The sequence below is a fragment of the Symphodus melops genome, assembly GCF_947650265.1.
Source record: "Symphodus melops genome assembly, chromosome: 10".
In the NCBI taxonomy this organism is placed as follows: domain Eukaryota; kingdom Metazoa; phylum Chordata; class Actinopteri; order Labriformes; family Labridae; genus Symphodus; species Symphodus melops.
The window spans coordinates 17112871-17137317 of NC_136700.1; the positions used below are offsets into that span (position 1 = coordinate 17112871).

Here is a 24447-nt window from a genome sequence, read left to right on the forward strand (position 1 = left end):
CTGCATCCTACTTCCACTGCATAGACTTTTGCTTTCAATCCTCTTTGTTGAGCCGGTTCTGGTGCCAGTTCTGTGTAGCGCAGTTTCTGCGCTCATAGGCCATCCATCCATTTTCCACGGCTTATCCGGGTCTGGGTCGTGGGGGCAGCAGTCATAGCAGAGACGCCCACACTTCCTTCTCCCCAGGCCCTTCCTTAGATCCAAGATTCTCTTCCTTTCCTCACTCAGTTCCCAACCCTCCAGGAGGAAGGTGAACAATGTATTCGGTCAGCTCTAGGCTAGACTCAGGGAAGAGGATGTCCCCTGCCTTGGATAGTCCCACGAGCTGCAACATTTAAACAACTGGGATATTCTCAAGATTGGGCATTGGACACAAACTTAGGTTTGAGCACCCTGTAGCTGGCCACCTTTGATGAGGGTGTTTAGTGTTAAAAGGCCAAAACTCTTAGGAGTCCCTAACCCTTTCCTTATTCGGTCCCTTATTCTTTTCCGATGGGCCCCTCACCTTTTTTTTATGAGTTCCCGACTCTTTCTTATGGCTCACTGACCCTTTCCTTATGAGTCCCTGATCCTGTCCTTATGATTACCTATCTTCTGTCCTATGGGTCCAAGTCCATGACCTACTTTATTTTTAAAAATAGTTATTTCTTAACCTTTTGATGATTTGCATTTATTAGAATGGTTGTTTCTTACCCTTTTGATGATTTGTATTAATTAGAGTGGTTGTTTCTTTTCTTTCAGATACTTGGATTTTATTAGTTACAACAGTCCATTTTTTTTATTTTTTTTATTTTGACAAAAAACACCACCACCCAAACAGAAAAAAACATGCAAACAATATGACAATTGGATAGACCAAACAGAAGAGAACAAACAACATAAAATAAATTAAATTACTTGGATCCCTTCAGTATACATAAATTCAACAAAACATTTTCAGTCCCAGCACACTTCACAAATCTGCATGACCTGCTGAACTTGCCCCCAGCAAAGCTGGCTCCGCCTATACAAAAACCATCAGCCCTTGTCAATCTACTACCACGCCCTCGGTCACAGGACCCCCCTCTCCTTCTTTAGCTAGATGTGTTCGGACCCTCCCACCTGGCATTGCTCTTTGAATGTTATTTTTGTTAGTATCTATCATCCATCATTCAAGTACTGAAAAATTGTCCCATTTTGCGTTGTGATGTTCTACTTTGTACTGGTTTATGTTGTTTCTTTACTGTATTTTTGAAAAAAAATAATATTCAAACTATTCTTTGACTGAGCTTTAAATATGAAGATTTTGCCTAACAGAATGATGTATTTGTTATCTGAGGTGCATCTTCATCCAGAATCCCAAACAGGATGTTTATTGGTTTAAATTTAAAGCAGATATGGTGCAGACTTAGCCAATTTTGTATATTGGTCCACAAACCTGCAACATATGGACAATAGAAAAACAAATGCATCTGGCTTTCCTCCTCCTCTTTACAAAATCTACACTGTGATGATTCTACAATGTTATACCTTTTAAGTTGCTGTGATTTTATAAAAAATCTTCAGTTGAAAAATTCTGAAGTATTAGTCAATCGTTGTTGTATATATTTTTGTAAAGAATTGCTTCCAAGGTATTAAATTAAACTTCTCAAGAGTTACAGATTGAATGTGGGAAGGACGTAAGTCCTATGCACTATAAAAGAAAATTATAAATTATTTTGTTTATCTTTGTTTCAGATAGCCATTTCTGGCACCTTATAATAGGTGCACAAACTTGTCTGAAGCCTTTATCTTTTAGTTTTCGTTTCCAGTTATTTGGAATAGCTGAAAGCAGATGATTATACTTAAAATGAAAGGAAATCTCCTGTACTATCAAGTATATCGTTTATAAACACTATTCCATTTCTTTGAAGTGGTTGTTTCTTACCTTTTTAATAATTTGAGTCCCTGACTATTTTTAGTCTCAGTAAGTAGCTGTTCTGTTTGTGTGCCTGTATAGCACTTTGGTCAGCTGAAGCTGTTGTAAATGTGCTATATAAACTTGATTTGACTTGACTCAATGTTTGCTTGGATGGTCTCATCTCCTTTGATGTTGAAACACATCCCCTGATTCAAAAGTAGACCACTGATGATGTGTCCCAAGATTTACATCTCTCCCGTGTCTGAGATACAGCTCTCACGCCACTCTCAACATCAAGGCAAACCTCATGTGTATACCACCCATTGGCACAATGGACAGTTTTCCATCATCTCCCGTGTTTCATGATTCTTAAGTCTTAACAGTCTGAACTTCTATAATTTGACCTTTGAATAATGTTACGTTCTTTGAAAATGCTTTAAATGCCTGTTTGTGCACTGGGATTACCTTGGGTGCATTGGCTGCCACCTTGGCTGCTTCTGAGTAATTCCCTGCTGCAAAGAGCGTGTTGAACTTGCGGGCAAACAACTCCTCAGCACCAGCTAGATTGTTGCGGACAGCCATACGTAGAGCCAGGTCTGGATTCTGGAGGACATTTGTTATGTAGGGAATGATGTTTTCCTCCTCCACACAAACCGACAAAACCTGGAATAGACATATTTTTAAACACTACAAGATATTTGGGGGCTTATATGTTTGTGTGTGTTGAAATAGTATTTGTGTGTAGCATTGCTTGTGTGTGCATCTGGGTTTGTGACTTGAGGTTCCACTGGTTTTCTTCAGGTTCTAACAGACCGTCATACATTTCGCAGCTGTTCAAATTCAGAACGGACGTAGTTTGGGGGAGGTATTACTGTCTCACAGTATGAGTTGAGCTCTGTCTCTTCCTGTAATGTGTCACAGTGGGGACAGAGTCTGTTCTCCTCTGGGAGCCAGCTCTTTCTCAGTGTTCAGGTCAATCTGCCAATACGTAGTTTCTATTTAGGACCAAAGAGCATTTTGATTTACACTGTTTTTGAGTTGTTTCCTTCCAATATTTTATGTATTTTTCTTTTTTTTTTTATAATTTGATTCGGTGGACATAGAGGTTGTTTTGGTTTAATTTAATTGTCACAATAAAAAAATGCTGTTGTGGCTCTGGCCAAAAAAAAGTCACCACCCGTTTTTCACTAAGTTAATAGCTAAGAACCTCCCATTGGATAATTGCTGCATGGGTGATTAGGTTTCAGCTGGCAACAAGTTATTTTACCCTTCCCGGTGCAGTGAGTGGCTTCTCATTTGTTAAACAACCATGTCAAATGACACATCCTGTGGTTGTGAATCTGTTTCAGAAGGGTTCAATTATTGGCATGAGAAAATCTCTTAGGAGATTGCTCAGACTACTAAAATGGGTTAAGAACTGTCCAACGCATCACTAAAACCTGGAAGGACAGTGGGGAAACATCTTCGAGGAAGAAATGTGGTCGGAAAAAAATGTTGAGTGATTTTGATGGGCGATCACTTATCGTAATGAATGTAATCGTAATGAAATCGTGACCATGATCCTGCCATAACAAATGTGTGTTCCATACTATAACTATTAACTATTAGTAATGAAAGTGAAATGAACAAAACGAAAAAGTGAAATAAAGCAAAATTACCAAAAAATTTAGAAGAACATATGTTGTGGATGCCTTGAAATATTTAAACCCATTTTTACTCAACCCAAGAGGGAATTTTCAAGATGACTCTTCACATAACCAAGATCTGTGCATAACTACAATGTGTGCACTTTAGAGTACCTGTCCTTTCCTGTTGACTCCGATGATACCAGCTGTAGGTTCATGGGGGGCAGTTACAAAAATGGTCTCCCCACTGATCCTGTTCATGTAGATACATGTTCCGGTCTCCAGGTCATACAAGTGGATGTAACCATATTTGGTTATGAGAAAGACAACATCTTGCTTGGAGCTGACCTAGATGTACAGAAAGAAGTAGTGAGTTGTTTTTTGAAGGTTTGTGTGGCTGTTTATCATAAACTCATGATCATGAAACTCTTAGAGTTTAAAGGATCAGTATGTACAAATAATGGGGATCTAAATTGATAGGAGCTTATAACGCTATATCTTTATGTTTGCAAAAAGCATGTAAACATTAACATGTGTTTTCAAACCCTAAGGTGGCCCTTTACATCTACAGCTGCAGTGAGCTTAGAACAAGAAGCCCAATAAAAGGGTGTAGCTACCTCAAACAGAGCAACAAAAACTCTCTCTTTTTGTGAATTTTGTGAGTGTAATGTCTTATTGGTCAAAGAGCTTGAAAGGACAGGAGGGGGACATCTAATCTTGTTGTTAATCTATAAACAAGAGAATATAAACTTTTTTTTACATAATATAGTGGTTACAAGCAAAGGTTGTGCTTCTTCTGAACAGTTCCTGTACCTGCATGGCGACAGGGAAGTCATTCTGTGCTTCTGGAGGAAAGAAAACATCTACAGCTTTCTTGGGAAATGGCTGGTTCCCAGTTGGTGGAGTCCCAACTTCAATGATATGCAGCTTCAGAAAAAAAAGACATTTAAAATAAAAAGTTAAACACAAATTGAAGCCACAAGTTTCTCTGGAAATGTTTAAAAAAACAGTCAAGTTAATTTATGTCTGACTTGCTAATATCTTTCTTTTTTGTTGTTGCATTTTTCAGTCTGTCTAATATTTCTTACTTTTCCTCCTGCCTGTCCTCTTACAGCAAAGCAGAAAAGGGTTGACTCTTCAGTGTTGCCCTCCATCTTGAACTGTGCAAAGCCAGCAGCATGCCCCTCGATGGGCTGAGACACCTTTCTGTCAACAGAGTACAGCTGCATGGCCCCGACAACACGGTTTTGCTAAAGAGGAGAGCACAAGCAATTAGACCATAGTACAAAACCTATTAAGATTAAGAGCTGCAGTACTATTACTACTTCTTATTACATTGGTTCTATTACAACTCTGCATCCAGCATTACAGAGACCATTACCCTAAAGTCTATATAATAAATACACTGTTTAAGTTACAATTCAACCCTCAAAATGAAATCTAAATGTTTCTTAATACTAAACACACTTAAGACATTTGTAATACAAATAGAGATAATTTACAAAATTGGAGTTACCCTAGAGACTGACCCGTTTGCCATGTTGTTGTTTTTTTAAAAAGAGTCTGTCTATTTGTTGTTTAATCCAGAATCAGCTTGGTTGCCCTTGTCTATAGTGCCCCCTATTGAGCCCATTAAGCCTATAAATATAAAATGACTTTCATGTGCTGCTTCTTTCTTGGACCTCCACAAAGAGGCAGGGCAACCTGCATACTTTGTTTGTGTATCAATCTTGTACCCAGCAACAAAGTGGTTGCATTTCCTGTACGCTTATTGTGTTGTGCGCCTCATCTATCTATAAATCCAGGATTCTCTGTTTGTGTCTGTCAGTGTGTTTGTTAGTTGAATCAGACAACCACTCATCTGATCAACATCAAATTTGGCTGGTGTTTTGCTGAGGACCAAAAGAAGTGCAGTGATTATTGAGAAGTTAGGATGACCTCAGATTTGTGGCGGAAACGTCAGACAACTGGAAACGACACACGCAAAGAGTAGTGGAGGACAAAGCAATTATTTTCAGTGTTGTTAAATTACTGCAGCTAAATCTTAGCTACCCTAATATATGCAGTCATGACACATAGTCTCTACTATTGCTAGAAAATACAACGATGTCATGGCATGTATGTGTTCCAATGCCTAAAGGTGAGCTATAATGCGTGTGAAGTTTTTTTTTTTTGCTGAGCACAACACTAGACATTGTATCTAGCCCTTTCTGACCCAGCCACATTCTGACCAAACACATTAACAACAAGCACATTCTTAACAGGCACTGCACCGGTTAGACAAAACACTCCCCTCCACGTTAGCATTCAGCCAGCAGAGCCTTTTGACTTCACCAAGACACACGAGTGGACAAAATGGATCCGGAGATTTGAATAATTCCATCAAGCAAGTCATTTCACAGCAAGCTCAGATGAGAATCAGGTGAACACTTAAATTCTTAAATTCTACAAATTCCACTTAAATTCTTAAGGAATTTGTAGGAACAGACCTTTCATCAAAGAGGCAGAATAATCCTCTAAGCTCTGTCGAGACAAAGGCAGTCTGCCATTTGTTCTCTAGAAAGGGGAGATGTGGCGTTATTGTTATTTGACAATAATAGTAGAATAGCTGTAATAAGAGTTTGTCAATTAGACCATGTGAGGTCAGTGTTGTTGGGACAGAGATGCTTGGAACACGTGTTCCTAACGGTGTAAAAACACGACAAAAACCTCATCACATTTTGCACTAGTTAAAAGTCCAGACATTTTGATTTGCAAAACAGTTGATGAAATCCGAGAATTTTTTAACTTTTATAAGACACCAGTAAAATATACACATGCAAATGACAAAGACCGGAGTCTTCCGGTCTGTATTCAAAGGCTGAATGTGGCACATTTTACATATAAAATATCAGAAATCCAGTATATCCTGTGAAAATATCTCTGTGAGTCCCGCTGTCTGAGCTGTATCCTTCACAAAGACATAAACCTATCCAGCCATTTAAACATAGCAGCAGGACGGACACGCAGTCTAAGAAACTGAGTGTCAATTAAAGTCACTTGTATTTTTTTAGGGCATATTTGAAAGCATTTTACATAAACTCGACCTGCGACCTGTACAGAGATTTACCTGACAGACATTGGTAAAATTCGAACTTTTTAACACTCAATCCATCATCAATAAATCCAGCCTGATTGAAGAACACATCAGAGACAAAAAACTGGACTTCATGTGTCTGACAGAAACTTGGCACCAGCCAGAAGTTTACTCTGCCCTAAATGAAGCCTGTCCCCCAGGCTAGCTGTCATCCACCGACAGGACCTGGAGTTGTACCCCATCCTACTACCGACAACTTCCTCCTGCGAGTGTCTTGCATTTAAATGTAAACCCCCTCATCCCATGAATGTGCCTTTCATCTACTCTCAGCCCCCAAAACCCAACTCAGCTTTCATGCTGGAAATATCTCATCTCCTTACAACGCTCTATACAACATCTGCAAACACCATAATCCTGGGAGATTTAAATATTCATGTTGACACCCCCTCATGTCTTTCCGCAACTGATTTTCTCCAGCTACTGGAATCCCTCAACCTCCAACAACAGGCTGATGTCCCCACACATGTCAGAGAACACACACTCGACCTGGTCATTACGAACTTCGCTCCCATCAGGAACCTACAGGTCTACGATCTCGGGGGTTTCAGATCACAAGGTTGTTTCAATGGAGCTGCCCTCCCCCTCCCCCAACACCAAACCAAAGCGGCAGATTCACTTTAGAAACATAAAAAAACATCGACACAGATGGCCTGGGACAGGATCTTCAACTTCTTTCCTCTAGCGCTGCAAAATGCCTCTCTGTTACTGACTCAGTGGATTTTTACAACCAGTCCCTGAGCAGTCTCCTGGACCTCCACGGCCCCTTAACATCCAGGTCAGTCTCCTTTTCACGCACTGCACCATGGTACAACAGTGAGCTGCAAATGATGAAGGAAGCTGGACGGGCCCTTGAGTGGCGGATCATGACCTCTGGACTGACTGTTCACAAACAGGCATTCAAGGACCACAAGAGGGCGTAAGCAAAAACTCTGATGGATGCTCGGTCCAGGTTCTACTGCACCGTCATAAATAACAGCCGCGGTAACGCCAAACAACTATTTTCAACAATAAACCACCTTCTCAAACCCCCTTCACCCTGCCACTTTGAGGCCACAGAGGAGAGGTGCAACATGCATATCACCTTTTTTAAACAAAAAGTTGATAACATCCGTTCACACGCGTCCACCACTCCTGCATCAACGCAACAAACTGTCCACCCACTCCCTTAGACTGTCCAAACCCTCTGCTCCTTCTCCAGTGTCACACAGGAAGAGGTGAAGGCCATAATCAGAAAACTGAAGCCACCCACCTGTGCACTGGACCCTTTCCCCTCAGCCCTAATGAAGTCCAACATCTCTGCCATCTCTACACTCATCACTAAAATCATAAATCACTCCCTGCTGGCCATATCCCACCTGCATTAAAAACTGCTGTCATCAGACTAATACTGAAAAAAACCCATCCTGGATCCAGAAGTTCTGTCTATCTACAGGCCCATCTCCCGTTTCTTTCTAAGGCTCTGGAGAAAACTGTTGCAGCACAACTTCAGGATCACAATAATCTGTTTGAAAAATTACAGTCTGGTTTCCGCCCTGGCCATAGTACAGAAACTGCTTTGGTCAGGGTCACTAACGACCTCCTGATGGCAGCAGACACCGGTACCCCATCACTTCTCATCCTCTTGGATCTTACAGCTGCCTTTGATACAGTTGATCATGACATCCTTCTTCACCGCTTGCAATACACCACTGGACTCACAGAAAACGCTGGTTAACTGGTTCACTTCTTACCTCACTGGCAGAACCGAGCACGTCGCCCTGGGAAAAGCAAAATCTCACACCCACCATGTCACCTGCGGTGTCCCCAGGGCTCGGTGTTGCCCCCCCCCCCCCCCTTTTCTCCATCTACATGCTCCCCCTGGGCAGTGTCATCAGCAAGCATGGGTTAAGCTACCATTGCTATGCTGATGACACAACTTTACATCAGAACCACCCCCACTTCTTCCTCCCACTTACCAACATCTACACTGACCATCTGCCTGGAGGAGATAGAGGCGTGGCTGAAGCTCAACTTCCTCCAATTAAACTGCTCCAAAACTGAAGCCATCCTCATCGGCACTCCACAACAGCTCCGGTCCTCCCCCATCACCAATATCACTTTCTCTGGCCAAAACTGGGTCTTAAAATGGACCAGCAGCTCAACTACGACACCCACATCAATCACCTCTGCAAGACCGCATTCTACCACCTCAAAAACATTGCCGAACTCCGCCCCTCAATCACCCTGGCAGATGCAGAGAAGCTTGTCCACGCCTTTGTCTCCTCCAGGTTGGACTACTGCGAACGCACTCCTCATCGAGATCCCGGGCAAGAGCATCCAGAAGCTCCAGTATATTCAAAACAGCGCTGCCAGGATTCTGATGAGGGTGCGGAAACACGAACACATCACCCCCATCCTTAAATCCCTTCACTGTTTGAACAACATTTTAAAGTCAAACACATCCAAAATATGTCAATTACTAAACGAGACTTGGGTGTAGTTTAGGAAGGACACAACCCTAATCTCCAATTTTCACATACTCCTTGTTGGCTAGACTGGCAGCGGATGCCAGCGTAGTAATCGGCCCACGGTGCGCATAGAATATGTGGAATTTGGGGGTGAGATGGATTGCAATAACATTTGTCATAATTGTAATGAAACAAAGAAGGTTAAGTTTTAGGCAATAAAAGAAGGGTTAAGAAACTCAGAGTAAATAATTTAATTTAAAAGAATTATCTGGGAACTGACAGAATTCATTGCTCAAAGCTATATCCAGAGTTGCTCCTGTATTAGTGTGTATGAAAGTGAATGGTTTGTTGAAACACATGCTATTGTGCATGGTGATTTACATGTACTGATCATTTTACTTTCTAAGGTAAAGAAAGCTGAGAAGAACAGACAATAGCAAGTACAAAAAAGCATGTTTCAACTACAAACTGATATGGATGAAGGGGATTTTGAAGGCGTTGTGTTCAAATTCCTACAAGTCGCAATACAGCGATGAGTAGTTGAGGCTGATTGAGAAACAGGAGGCAGCTGCTGCTGACAGATAGGTCTTATGCCTCGGCTGACCAGCCTGTCGGTGGCGGTGAGGACCAGGAGCCCAGGCCAGTTCAAGATAGGGTGGGCTGGTGGGGTCGGTGCTGTCATGGTTTTCCTATTAACACAGACATAGCATCCGTATGCAGCCAGAAATTTCTAAGATGCCTATTTCTTCTGAAAGAAATCTCGGAATCAGCGGACAGCCATACAGACTATAATAGAGCACCCTAGTTTCAGTGGCAGTGGCTTGCGGGGCTTCACATTCTGGAAGTTGTCATTCATCTATATGAGCCAAAAAGAAACTTTATGTCTTTTCTCAGTCAAGAAGGCACCAAATTAAAAATCTATTTGACATTTCTATGACATATGTCTTAATTTCAATACAGATTCACGTTTCAACAGGTGAAGTATCCCTTTACCAAAAGTGCCTGCCTCTGTTCTGATGTACTGTATGTAAACCCAGCCAGATGCAGCCAGTAGTGCTGATGACTGACTTTTCTTGAAGCAGATAAAATTAAAAACGTGTACATGCTGCGTCTTTGTTTAATTCTACGATTTTTATCGCAATGATTAACAATTAGAAACTATTTACCTCCCCAACACACATTTTGGCATACTTTTAAATGTCCCAGAGTGAACAGAGACCAAACTTGAGGCAATTATGCAACAAAGTAACACATTAGGACATGATTTGAACCAAAGCAAACAATTCTATACTGTAGGAGAGGAGTGAAAACACCCTCAATGTCAGTCTCACACTTGGCATTGATGTGAAGTACTGAGCATCTTCATACAGAGCTGCTTTGATTTTTTTGGACAACAACACACTTTCACTCACAGCAGCTATGGGTTGGGTTGGAATAAGCTTGAATATTTCTTGAAACCATCAAACAAACAAAAAAAACCTAGAGGTTATCCTTTTTAACAACGTGGTATAGGAAATTACCAAATCATCTTTTTTGTAAAGATTTTTGAGAGGACTTTTTGGCATTATTTTACAACACAGCTTGAAATACAGGAAATGTGGGGAGCGAGACTGGGGATAGCATGCCCTCATTGTCGACAAGACCTGAATTTAAACCTGCTACCAGTGCGACAATGACTGTAGCCTCTGTATATGGGGCACATGCTGTACCAACTGAGCTAAACCAGCACCACTTAGCTGGATTCTCGGCCTAAAAGATATTTAGCTGTTGGTGCGACAAATATTTTTCATTTACATACAATAATAATACAGTACACAATACAATACAAAATACAAATACAATACAAATACAAAAATACAATAAACAAAGTTTACTCTTTATGTACAGAAACATAGATATACTGTCCCTAATAATGTGTTCTATTGTGCCACATAGAGGACACAAGAATTTCCATTTAACGCCTCAGTGCAGTGTTGAAAACACATCTGAGTCTTTACTTTATCTTTTACCTGTGCTGAAATGCCAATGAGCAGCAACCACTTCTGTTTTGCATCAGTGCGATAGTTGATGATCTGGCAGCCTGCCAGACTGGAATGGCGGTCAAAGACTTTGATTGGCTGAGAGTCACCCTCCATGCTCCAATGATAGACTGCATTGTCTGTGACTAGGGCAACAGTGTTTAGGGAGATCCACTTCCAGAAGCTCACGTCATCTGTCATCGTATGAGCCTTCATTTTACTCTTCATCTCAATGTTAAAGATCTGCAGGGTCTTTGCAGCTGAAAGAATTCAGAGTTAAGGTTAACAGTGACACAGATAAACCCTGTGACTTTCCGAATAATCAAAATAATATTAATTATAATATTAATGCACCCACACACAAAACACAACAGACTTTGGCAGTAAAAAGCACAGTTGGGAATTCAAGACTCAATTTCTTAGTTTAAAAGATCATACAAAAAGCTAGTAGACACAAAAAATATGTACAATCAACAAAAGGGTAACCACATTAGTGATTTATCTGCATTCAGTTAGGTGTCATGGGAAATATAGTTTGCTATATATGTGCAGGTTCAGTATCCAGGCACAGTAATATGCAATGTGAAAAAAAGCACATCTACTGCTAATTGTAATGGTTCCTTAAATGATTATCATTTTATTCTTTTTCATTTATTTCATGGGATAGAAAATGCTGTGTTGTTTGAATGTTGGGTTAGCCTGTAAAGTTATAGATTTTTTACAAGACTTGGCTGCCTGGATCTAATGTTCCTCAGCAGTTTCTGAAAGAAAAAAAAAAAAAAAACCCACACAGAACCTCATCAATAAGATAGTGGTTTAAGTCTCATCTTTTAAATTAAACCAAAATGAACGAAAATGAGCACAGAAGTATAGCATCCAGTGCAATTCAAAATCATGTTTTATATTCTGTGTCCAGCTGTAACCCTGACCACCTGATATCAAACTCTGGGCATGTTGTTGAAGCCCATAAGGAATTTCAATCAAAATGTATCCTAAAATGTGGCGTGTCAGGTTTTGGGTTGGGTCTGAATGCAGATAAGCAACAGAAGAACAGAAAGAACACAACACATGTAATGAAGGGAAAGATGCAGGAAAGATGCAGTTACACCTTTTTGTTTTTATCCTCTAGTTTAGTCTCACTGAATGACATGAATAATAGTGTCTTATAATCTAGATCTGGATGCCAAAGTTGTGGCCCTCGTCTGGCCAATGAGATGTTTATGGGAACGGAGGGACATTTCTGAAAATATTTATGAAATGTTCATAAGTCACAGTATTTTTTATACATTTTCACCCAGTTGTTAAAAAACTGTAATGTATAATTAGCAAAGTAAGAGTTAATTATGATGATACCATAAATTAATCAAATGTGGCACTTGCTATATTCTCTGCAGGGAGAAATATCATAAAAAGGTGCTCCTGCATTATGTTAACTTTTCAAATACATTGTCAAAAAGAGAGAGGTTGGCACAGATGCAGGTTGAACAAGCAGCATTTCTTTTGTTCTATTTGTTAAATCAAGTTTCCAAAATTTTAATCAGAGCTACATAACATCCTGACAGTTTTCACTACTGTCCACAGTTTTTACCAGTTTGTCCAGTCTTGATTGATATGAAACAAATATTTGCTTATTATAACAGTGCTGCCTTCCTGAAGTGAGCCACAACATGCAGCTGAAGTCCAGATACAAAACACTCCTCTCTGAACTTAAAGCTCCACAGGGAGACTCCAGTGTACACCACTGAAAGATAAATTCACATCTGCCTGTGGAACCATTTTCATTTATAATAATATAATATATGGCTGGCATCGTATTACCCAAAGAAGACAGCATTTACTGTACATAAAAAAACTCTGTTTGTGACAACACATTGATTGGAGCAGGCTTTGTCTGTGATGAACTTTGTATTTTTAGAGAATAGTCACATCTGTATCATTACATTTGAACTCAATTGAAGTCACAGATTAAAATGCTTTAGGAGATACAAACTAACAGTTTCTGTCCCTCTTCTTTTCATGTGCACAAATATTTTCTTACCAGTCACAAATTAGGAAACTCATATGCTCACATTTTTGCAACAGTTCATGCAGTGAATATGGTGCAAAACACATTCACACACCCATACCAAAAAATTTCAGTCATTGACAAAATTTGCACATCTGAAAATTAGTATGTTAATTCATGCAATCTCTGTAAAATACAATTTACTACACATTTTACAAATCCCTTTTTTCCTTGGATATATTCTCCAGCATAAACAATACCTAAAACTGCTTGAATCTGCCACTACGAGTCTCAAATGGTCGTTTTCCACTCACAAATTACATGTATCTTACAAGTTTGCCTTGAACACAACCAAAACAAATTTAGTTATCTTTTTTAATTTTTATTCTTATGTGTGCAAGTGTCCCTGGCAGTCAGCACCAGGGTGCCTACAAACTAAACTGCCTCAGCTTTGAACTAAAACGCTAACATTTTGCTAGCAAGTCAATAACTTGGTGTTCTATTAAGAAACAGTAAATATAAATTTGATTGTATGTTTCACAACAATACTAGCTAGCTGTCCAGCACTGCCTTTATCCCCAAATTGATATAAAGATTTTCACAAACATATGTAGGACACTGTTAGCATTAACGTATCAACGGTGACTAAACGTGTTGTGTACATGCAATAAAAGATATTCCATACAGAGAGTGTACCAGTGAAAAATGTCTCAAAATATTTCTTTATTTTAACTGAAGGATCATTGCCTTTATCAAAAAACTGCCCTCTCAAAGCTGCAGTAGGGATAGTTTTAATTTCTTCAAATCTTTTATTTTCATATAAAATGTACCTCTTGTAAACAAAATGAAATGTAATGGCTATGTAATAACAATAACATGGACATTTGTAAATAATATCTTTCCAAGTGTTTTACACAGTTTTAGAAATAACACAAGACTGTCCATTTGCCTGTGGGCAGCAAGAAAAAAAAAGATTTGTGAAAAGGTATTTTACAGATGTGCTACTCTCTATGCATGAATTCATCACATACTGTTTTGTGGATGTGCACATTTTGTCACTGATTTGAAATGTTTTGATACAGGTGTGTGAATGTGTTTCGTACCATATTCGCTGCAACAATAATGTAAGCGTTACACTTTCCTTATTTTTCATTTGTAAGAAAGGTTTTTTTGTACCTGCAATGAAGCATTGAATGAGATGTATTTTTTATCAGTATTGTGTTTGGGAGTAAAAGAAAATTGTGCTCAGGAGCTTTGCTCCAATAATACCTTAATTCAAATTCAATAGTCTGAAGCATACACATCTTTACTAAATGACAAAAATAACTGCTGAGAAACTAATCCCTGACAGGAACAGGCTGGAGAATACTTAACATTTTAGGTGTCAACCAGCAAGCGAAAATGTGGCTTTCATTCCCACTTTAAGTTCTACTTTTATTTGTTGCCATAAACCCCAAATCTGTCCCTCCTTCTCTCTTTACTGTAATCACTGTAAAACAGGGTGGTGCAGTCAAAAAAAATTTAGAGTCCAGTGTCCCAAAACTCTAAAACCCTATTTCGCAAATCATTCATGTCGACAGATTTAACCTATAGAGGCAAGTTTCAGTTAGAGGGCCCTATGCACTTAATGATGATATAGTTTGTGGATCAAACTCAAGGATTAAAGGCAGCAACATTTATTTATTCTAGAATATTCTAAGTACTCTCATTTAAAGGCCTTGAAGCAAGCCATGCCTGCTGTTTTACAAAGTTAGATCAGATAAGTGATTTATTGAACATATATAGATATTGTAATTTTTTACACAGTTAAATATTCTTTCTATTGTAAATTTGTGCATGTGTGTATTTCAGCCTGTGCATGTCATGTTCAACAATAGTGTACAATTGAATTCCCATTGCAGGAAGAACTGGATTTGAAAAATAGATTTTCTGATTTAAAACTGATTTTGATTTGAATGTTCTGATGGCGATTCATAAAATTCACAGACTGATCTTTTATTAAGCTACATTCGCTTACCCCCCTTCCCGTTTAAATACATTTATCTTTCGTATTTCTGTAATGTGAGCAGGACGCACATGCGCAGTAGTGGTTATCGGGGTCAGCCGTGATGTCACCGCAAAAGGTATGCCCAAACAGTTACCTTACCGCGATGTCATGGTTAAACAAGAAATGTGATGACGCTGATGTTTTATAACGTTACGTTACAGTGCCAAAAAATACGTTCCTCTTCAATGGATAACTTTGTTACCACGCCAACAACATGCACACCTCGGTAAGCAAATATCCTGACTGAAGCAATCTTAAATAGTTGGTGAGCAACATGAGATCCCTGTCCATGATTGGCGATCCTGGCTTTAAAAGAGATGGTCAACCCAGAATACCATGATAACTACCTACCAGGCTGATCCCACTTCACTACAATGATGGAAAAGAAAATGATGCAACCTTTGAGAAGTTCAGTTTCTCCCTCGAGACTCAAACACAACAAAGCAATTTGTACTAGAATTCAACTCATTCCATGATGAATTAATTTGCTGACAGAGCAATCAATAACTTAATTAACTTTGTTATAGCATAAAACAGATATAAGAAGTAGTTCATGACAGTGGGTCAAATATGGTGCCAGCAATGTGACTTTTGCCCATGGCCTTGTTTTCCTTATTTTACTCAGCCGTTTGCTATCTATGCGACATTTGAAGATTTGTTTCATGCCTGAAAGGAGTGAAATATGTTACTATTTTATATTTCTTTTGTTTTAATATTGTGTAGTTCATTAAAAATTGAATGAACTATTATCTTAGTTGTCTTTATTTTTAGTCAGCACATACATTAAACACTTGATACTGGAAACCAATAATGGTTGTATAAGAACCGCTTTATGCTGGTGCAATGAGTTGCAACTTAAGTATGATCCGATTAGTCGACTAATCGCAAAAATAATTGGTGACTAGTCAATTATCAAAATAATCGTTTGTGGCAGCCCTAGTTAGTTGGCAGAGAGAGTCGACTGTTCTTTCTACATATCAACGATGTGTTAAGACTTGGTCAACTGTTTTAGAAACAAGGTAAATAGAAACTAGCCACACAATGGAAAGTCAAGCTGAACTATTGTCCAAGGTAACTGAAAAGTACATACATGTAGCTGCTTTGGTGTCAACCTTTTATGTAACCTTAACTTTTTGATAACCTAAACCTTTTTGATAATCCTTAGGAGGTTCCTTTTATAATTTACAATATTAGTTCTCAGAGAATTGTAATTATATTTTAGTAGAATTGGTATAGCACCCTTACATATCACTAAATTATCAAATCCAGTCGGGAATTGAATGGAATTGGGACCGTGTGATGTGTCAGATTCAAATCGATTTAAGCTATCAGAGGTGACACCAGCCCTACTCGGAAGATTAATGAAGTACATCTTCTTCTTACAATTTCATACTCTCTCATCTTTGCTGTGTAGACGATTTGTTGAAAATAAGGTCCACCTTGTATTGACTCTTGTCCCAAATAATGGCAGGTTCATTTCATCAACTAAAGTTAATAAAAGCCTGGCTTTTAATAGAAGACTTATTATATACAGTCAAATATATTGGACAAACACAAACAAAGGGGAAAAAAACACTCCTTTAAACTGCCTTAATTTGTATGCCCTGCTTCTTTTACCGTTTAAATACAAACATTCATCAAATGAATTCATTTTCAAACATTTCAATATGATGAATACAGTATAACACTTTATAACTCACAAAATGTAAAATTCAACTCACCGTCTGCAAACATAAGAGGCAGTAGGAAATGAAAAAGAGCAAAAACAAGCAAAATAGACAAAGTATTCATGACAGCATGACATTTCACGTCTTCTAGTGCTGAGGTATTAAATATCCTTTTTTTTTTTAAAGTATCTTGTCTTTCACATTCAAACTTCTTACACTTTAGTTAATGGACCTTTCTGACAAACGCAAATGGAGTGGTCTGCATATGAACATAGAAAAGAGGCAGACTATGAAAATTACATAACTGACTGACAACACAAACAAAATTAATTTAAATGATGCTATGTTTTCAAACCCACCATTTCTATTCCCTCTCAGAGGCACTGAACACTTCTCTATAGAGGCTATCTGCTAACCGTACAACATATTCAGTGTAGCAGAGCTTACCTTTAAGGGCAATTACTTTGCTGGCCGGATTCATGATGGCACTGTCTGCAGAGATGGGCCTGCGTATGGGGTTGTTTGGGTCTGCCATATCAATGATGACAACCTGGGCCTGCTCACCTACTTTCTCCCTTATACAGATGAACTTGTCCGACTCCATGGTAAGAGTACTGAATCCAATGTTAGCTGGGTTAATTCCCAGGTTTTGGAGCTGAAATATAAAAGCATGGGCAGTGTTAGTAGCAGTTCATACCATGATACCATGATCAGTGCACATATTAGAGGACATATTAAAAACTGTGGTTTTGACAGTGTTGGTAATCAGCCCAAGAAAGGACAAAGGAATTTGTATTGGACAACTACCCTGAGTCCAAAGTCCTGATGTGGATGGGCTTTAAAAAGGGGGCCTAAAATGATGCCAGTATCCTGATAAGTCCAAAACATTCCCGTTTAAAAGCCTAGATAGATAGATAGATAGATAGATAGATTAGATAGATTAGATAGATTAGATAGATTCAAACTAAGCCTTTTATCTAAAATATCTCGTCTAAAACCAACCTTTGGAAAATATGCAATTCTTAGAATAAGCACTTTCAAGGTTACAAATTTTAGGTTACAATGTAACTTCGCGATAACATGGACCGACGGCCTGTCAAGGCCTCATTCACTAATCTGTGTAGAAATGTTCTTACGCTGCGTATATTAAGTCTACCCGTATCCTTCCATTTTCATCTGCTCATCCAAGATCGGGTCGCAGTGAAAGCAGGCATAGTAAGATAACCCAGACTCCCATGTCCCTGGCAACACTTTCAGCTCCTCCTGGGGGATTCTGAGGCGTTCCCAGGCTATATCCAGCATGTTCTGGGTCTGCCCCGGGGTCTCCTCCCAGTTAGGTGTGCTTGGAAAATCTCTAAAGGGCAGAGTTCAGGAGGCATCCTAACAGATGCCAAAACTAAACAACCAGCCTAGAGCTTAACTCTCTTAAGACAGTGGTGGTTGTGAGCTGCAGGAAAAACACAGCTTTCCCCAGTCCCATCACCATCAGTGACTCCATGGTGTCTACTGTGGATTCTTTTTGCTTCCTGGGGACCACCATCGCCCAGGACATTAAGTGGGAGCTGAACATCACCTCCCTCATCAAGGAAGGACAGCAGAGGATGTACTTTCTGCAGAAGTTGAATCCAATCCAATCCACTTTATTTGTATAGCACATTTTAACAACAAAGAAATGTCTCCAAAGTGCTGTACATATGATAATAAGTTGAAGAAGTTCAACCTGCCAAAGACCTTGATGGTGCACTTCTACACTGCCATCATCCATCCATCTTCTCCTCCTCCATCACAGTCTGGTACGCTGCAGCCACAGCAAAAGTCAAGTGCAGGCACATCATCCGCTCTGCAGAGTAGGTGATTGCTGCAATCTATCATCTCTCCACGACATCACACACCTCCAGGACCCTGAGGCATGCAGGTAAGATTGTGGCCGACCCGTTTTATCCTGCACATGGACTGTTTGAGACTCTACCCTCTGGTAAGAGGCTGTGGTCCATCAGGATCAAAACCTCTCGCCACAAGAATGGTAATGATAAATGGTAAACGGACTTGAGCTTATATAGAGCTTTTCAGGCTACCGACTACTCAAAGCGCTTTTTACACCATGTCACACCTCCCCATGCACATGTATGCATATTGCCCATCAAGGAACTAATTACATTCATTCGCCCCTGACGCAGCAGGGGGAGCAATTTGGGTTGTCTTGCCCAAGGACACATCAGACATGTTGCTCGCAGGAGCTGGGGATCGGACCCTCGACGATTGAGAGACGACGACTCGACCAACTGGGCCACAAGAACAGTTTCTTCCCCTTAGCTGTCAGCCTCATGATCAATGTCCATGCCGTCCCCCCCCCACAGAACACAGCTGAAACTATTTCTTTACACGTTACATTAACGCTCCTTGGACCTTAAATTCATTTACTCTCCTGAACCCATTCTACATCTTGTGTTTTTGTATTATTCTTTATATTTTAAATTGTTTAATTCTATTTTATATATTGATAATTGCTTCCCATATTCTATCTTATTTATCTAAGTACTTCTTATTCAGCCTTATTTCGCATGTGTGTTCGCAACTGTTTTTGCACCAAGGCGACTGATGAGTGAGGGAGGTTGCAGGCTGAAGTTAATCCAGTTGATTAAGGAATTTAGCCAATACTTATCGTTTGGATCACTTTGTATAAATATATTTTATTAGTTCCCTTCATCGGAATAGAACCCATCTAAAAATATTACACCACGGCCAAAGTAGTCCACTTTGGAGGGAAATTTAGCACCCTTCCCACAAGACACAGTAACATCTTGCTGTAAATTCATACATCATTGCTGTCATGCTAGCATTAAAACTTAGTCTGCTACTTCTTCCTAAAAAATAATATATTTTTTTTACATCAGGTAAGACAAATCATAATGTAGTGTTGGAAGAATCAAAGTGAACTCAGAACTGAAAATAACTACAGATTCCAACACTTCCCTGCCATGGTCCGTGCACTTTCCTGCATAGGGCCGTACAGTCGCCGAGATCCCCCGTGGTGACGTAGTCGATAATATAGGCGGACTTGTAACGCCACTACGCGTCACTTGTTGCAACAGACAAGTTGTAACCACTGATCTAACCACCAGGAGAAACAGTGATAATGAAAGCTAAAATGATTACCGGTACTTTATCTGAAAACAGTTGTGCATAATATTGTAGCCTATGCGTCAGTCTATAGCGTGCCTCTATCTTTCTCTCTCTGTGAGAAAAAGTCCACTGTAGGCTTCAACAACCTCATAAAAGTAATCCTAAATGTGTATTTTGCCTCTGCATTTGGACATGAGTGGTTCATCTTTACTACAGAAGAATTTTTTTCTCATCGCTCGTCTCTCGTCCCAGAGCTCCACTGTGCGCTGTTTTCTGCCTTTCAAAGTTCATGTGGATTGGTTTTATAAATGTTCTTGGTTTGAGATCAATTTAACAATAATTATATATTCCCAACTGTTCAACTAGAGTCATGAAGCTCTGCAAGCGCCGGTAAATTTACCCGATAAAGTGTGATTTTCACAGTATCTCCAGTATAGAAGGTTGCTGATTTTTCATACTTAAAGCATCTTGTACATACATTAGCCTACTTATTCAAATATCTTTTTATTCCAGGTTTACAAATTTAGGGCAGACAGACACGCACACAGGCTGAAAATGACAAATCTCCCACTATTGGACATTTAAATGCTCAGAATGCAACTGACAATGTATATATGCAATGTATGCGAAAGTTTGAATTAAACGATTTCTTGTGGCTGTACTCCTCCACTCTGAACCTTGATGAGCTTACAGAAGGGATTTCATTTTCATAAAGACACTCATCCACTGCGAAAGGAATCACATACATTACAGTGCATTAGGAAACACACGAGTCAAACAAGCAGGAGACTGCTTCATTTTTTGAGGTAAAAATTAATTTGGAATTAATTTTTGAAACAGACGAGCAGGAAGAATGCCGTTTGTTTCCGTTTGTGTTTCTACAGCCACCCGTGCCCTATTTGGTAAGCTGGATGCCGATAGCCGCTACGTAAGATAGCAGCTAAACGCTAACCAATAAATTCAACAAAGGAGAAAAACACACGCAAACAAAACCAACAATGGAAGACGTCCAGCAATTCATCTTCTCCGTCACTGACATGTGACTCTTTATTACAAGAACTCAATAAAGCTCTGTTTCAGAGAAGGCTGTGTGCGGTGAGGAGAAATACAGACGTAAACCGTCGCCTGTGTGTTTCCAGTCTATGGTTTAAACATGGTAAGTGACGATTCTTTCGACCAATCAGCGGACTGCAGTGTTTAGGTCCACCTTTTCGGGTCAGCTCGATAGTCTTGGTACCTCAACGGAAGGGTCCCAAAAAGTAGGACGGTACGGATCGGTTATTTGGGAATCTTTCCCAGGATTAATGTATGGAAACAACGCAAAATGCGGGATTTATGTTCTGGTCCTGATGCCCAGCCCCCAGCTACATACAGAAATCTGCACTCATTGATAACAGGAATCAACTCATTTTTATTTATTTAACCTTTATTTATCCAGGAAAAATCCCATTGAGATTAAAAACCTCTTTTTCAAGGGAGTCCTGGCCAAGAGGCAGCAAACATTACACAGTCAGACTCACAACATACAGACAATTAACAGAAATTAAAATTATAAAAGACAATGAGTAATAAAACATTTTTAAAAACAGTTACAAGTAAAGGAGTGTGTCTCAAGTTCTCTCAGCTTGGATTTAAAAGCATTTAAAGAAATCAGTTCAGTTATTTTCCAGTCTTTTTGTAGCATGTTCCATGTAGAAGGAGCGGAGTGGACGAAAGCCTTTTTTCCCAGTTCTGTCCGGGCAAATGGAACAGACAGCAACAACTGATCATTTGAACTCAAACTGTAAGAATCAATACTTCTCCGTACAATAAGGTCACAGATGTATGAGGGCAGGAGCCCAAGCATGGCCTTGTAAATAAAAGTGCACCAGTGTCTTAGCCTCCTGGTGGACAAAGAAGGCCATCCCACTCGGGAATACAGTTCACAATGATGAGTCCGGCCTCCACAATTAGTAACAAATCTGAGAGAAGCATGGTATACATATCAATCATTAGCCTGACATTGTCTCTTTTGCTCAGAAGGAATGGCCCGTCACACCATGCTCGTCCTGCCTTTGTCAAACATTATCAGAACTATGCGTTTCTCTTCGTCAGTTGGCTGCTGAGTAAAAAAACAAGACACACCCACAATAAAGCAGTACAGCACAATAACACTGCTTCATTCTTTCGTTAGGTAAAAATGTAACTTGAATTTTGGATTTGATTAGGATTATGTTTTACATTTAAATAAATAGATTTAGAATACTGTTTTTAATTCTGAGACCCTCAGCTTGTCTAAGTGCCTGCAGATGCAGAATTGCGCAAAGAAAGACCTGCACCTTGAAAGCAAACCGCAAAAAAAATAAATAAAATAAAAATAAAGTTTCTAAAAATGCAACAAGTATGGTGAAAAGTACACGTGTAGTGTTTCTGTGCACCTTTTTGTTCAAAGGTAATGAGTGCATTGTAATAGCTCCCCGGATCACTCTGTCACCTTCTAAGAGCAAACATTCAGCGCACAGTGACACAACCTGTGACCCGTGCACAAATAATCCCCCTCTCAATGCAAAATCACTGTCGGATTCATGACACGTCGTGCGTACCAGCCACTTTTATTCTCACCACCGTGCGTATGTCAGTGAATCAGGATCACTATAAATTGTCAGGCGCATGCCCGCAAACGGCTTACTACCACTCCCCGATCTCGCCATTTAAGGAAATCTAATTGGTGTTTCAGGACAAGATAGGTGAGGTTGAGACACATATACGTTTTTAGAAGATTGCCCCAAAATATTGGTGTGTCTGGGGGCTTAATGCCGTTACAGTGAATTACATAGTTTCTGTAAATGCATCGGCAGTCCAAATCAGATGATCAGTCATTAATCACACCCTGAACAGCGCTTTCTTTTGAAGGCATGTGCTTTCCTTCAGCAAGGCTATATCTTTATTCTTTCTTAAACGTAAATCCTAAAACATGGCTCCTATTAGCTGGTTTTGGTAACAGATATGGCAATATGAGCGTTAAAGGTTGTTGATTAGATTTAACATTTGCGATTTAAGGATGAAAAGGAATACATTACTTTATTATTTAATAGATTTTGTCAATGCATTAGTTAATTCATGTTGTTAATGCTTGTCTTTCAACATTTTTAAAATATATATATATATTTCTGTACATTTATATTTTAAGCATAAATTCAAATATAACGATGAATTCCAGATTGGTGCTTTAAATGCTCCTAAGGTTCAGCCACACATTTGTGAGTAAGCATTGTTACTGAATGAGGCCCAATGTGCTCGAAATAGTGACTCTTGAGCAGCTGAAGGAGCTACCGACAATGAATTTTTAGGCCAATTAATTGCAATCAATTGCAAAAGAAAAACGTTTCATAGTTTTAATACCCTCCTGAATCATATACTAAAACTCTACTACCAAAGATGGAGTGGAACATTTTCTTTTAATACATGTCAACTCCTTACACTATTAATGATAATGCCATTACAATAAGACATAAGGAACAGCTTGAAGTGAAGCAGAGAAAACGCAGAATCTGGCCGAGTGGCTCAGAAATTAGTTACATAGGCTGCAGAATAGAGAATAAACAGTATTGTGCAAATTAGTTAAAACTACTCTCAGAAACTCTTCAGTTTGAGTTCACTTTTACAACTGCTGTAAACAAAGTTATTATACCTTCCACTTTATTTACACACTGTTCACGCATTGGTTGCTTGCTTAAACTGAAAGAAAAACATCCTGCTGGATTTTAATCATCACTCACATTTCTTAATCACTCCCAACCCAAGACGACAACTAACGTAGAGCGTGAGCATCAGAGATGTGAGCTGCCAGCCAAAAATCCAAGTGTGAGCTAAAGTCTAAAAGGGAGTGCGGGGACGTTCATTCATTCGCTGACGTTAAACATTAGCTTAGCTTCCAATCTGTCAAACAAATTATGTGGTGAAACCCAAATCTAATTAGAGTGTTTTTTTTCTCAATCTCGGGATTTTAATACGTACCTGCAGGTGCTCCTGGAAGCGGATAGGAAGAATCTGGGCCATGGTGGTTTTCTATTAAATACTTCGGAGTTCTGATATTGTAGCCGTACAGCTAGTTATACAGGCAGTAGCCCAGTGCTAGCTACGACCTCCTTGCTGTACGTGTAGGTCGAAGCCAGTCAGTGGAAAACAAAACACGGTTTTAGGTAATATGCCGTGTCGTTAGTAGTCTTTCCAAGTCTGTAACCAGTAAACGTGTTCAGGACGTCCCACCTATCTGTTCCTTCTCTGCGCTGCATCGATGGATAGCAGTGGCTACTGGCTACGACTGATCTTCTGTCCGAAATCCGCAATGGCGGCGGAAACGGTACAGGGGCTTCCCAATGCCAATCCGGAAGCATCCAGGGTGCTCTGGAAGGACTCTTAACCTGTGAACGGAACGGTAGGGAAGGCTGCCAAAACAATGTATTTTTTATCAAAGGCAATTTAAATGTTTGTCGATGTACCCGCAATTAGCAAGTTAAA

General features: G+C 39.5%; 1 protein-coding gene across 4 annotated transcripts in view; it reads right to left on the reverse strand.

Moving 5' to 3' along the window:
* LOC306830915 (clathrin heavy chain 1-like) overlaps positions 1-24349 on the reverse strand; it is a 51343-nt gene extending 26994 nt beyond the window's left edge. For 2 of the 4 annotated variants that reach the window (XM_079354677.1, XM_079354679.1), the window contains exons 1-7: positions 23944-24349; positions 17272-17479; positions 11097-11365; positions 4593-4754; positions 4318-4431; positions 3679-3852; positions 2345-2542 (exon numbers count right to left, since the gene is read on the reverse strand). In XM_079354677.1, the coding sequence (XP_079210803.1) occupies positions 2345-2542; positions 3679-3852; positions 4318-4431; positions 4593-4754; positions 11097-11365; positions 17272-17479; positions 23944-23985 (1167 nt within the window). In that variant the 5' untranslated portion in view covers positions 23986-24349. Of the gene's footprint in view, positions 1-2344; positions 2543-3678; positions 3853-4317; positions 4432-4592; positions 4755-11096; positions 11366-17271; positions 17480-17960; positions 18205-23943 lie in introns of those variants that run through there. The other 2 variants (XM_079354678.1, XM_079354680.1) reach the window with 2 other exon arrangements.
* Between the last annotated feature and the right edge of the window lie 98 nt (positions 24350-24447).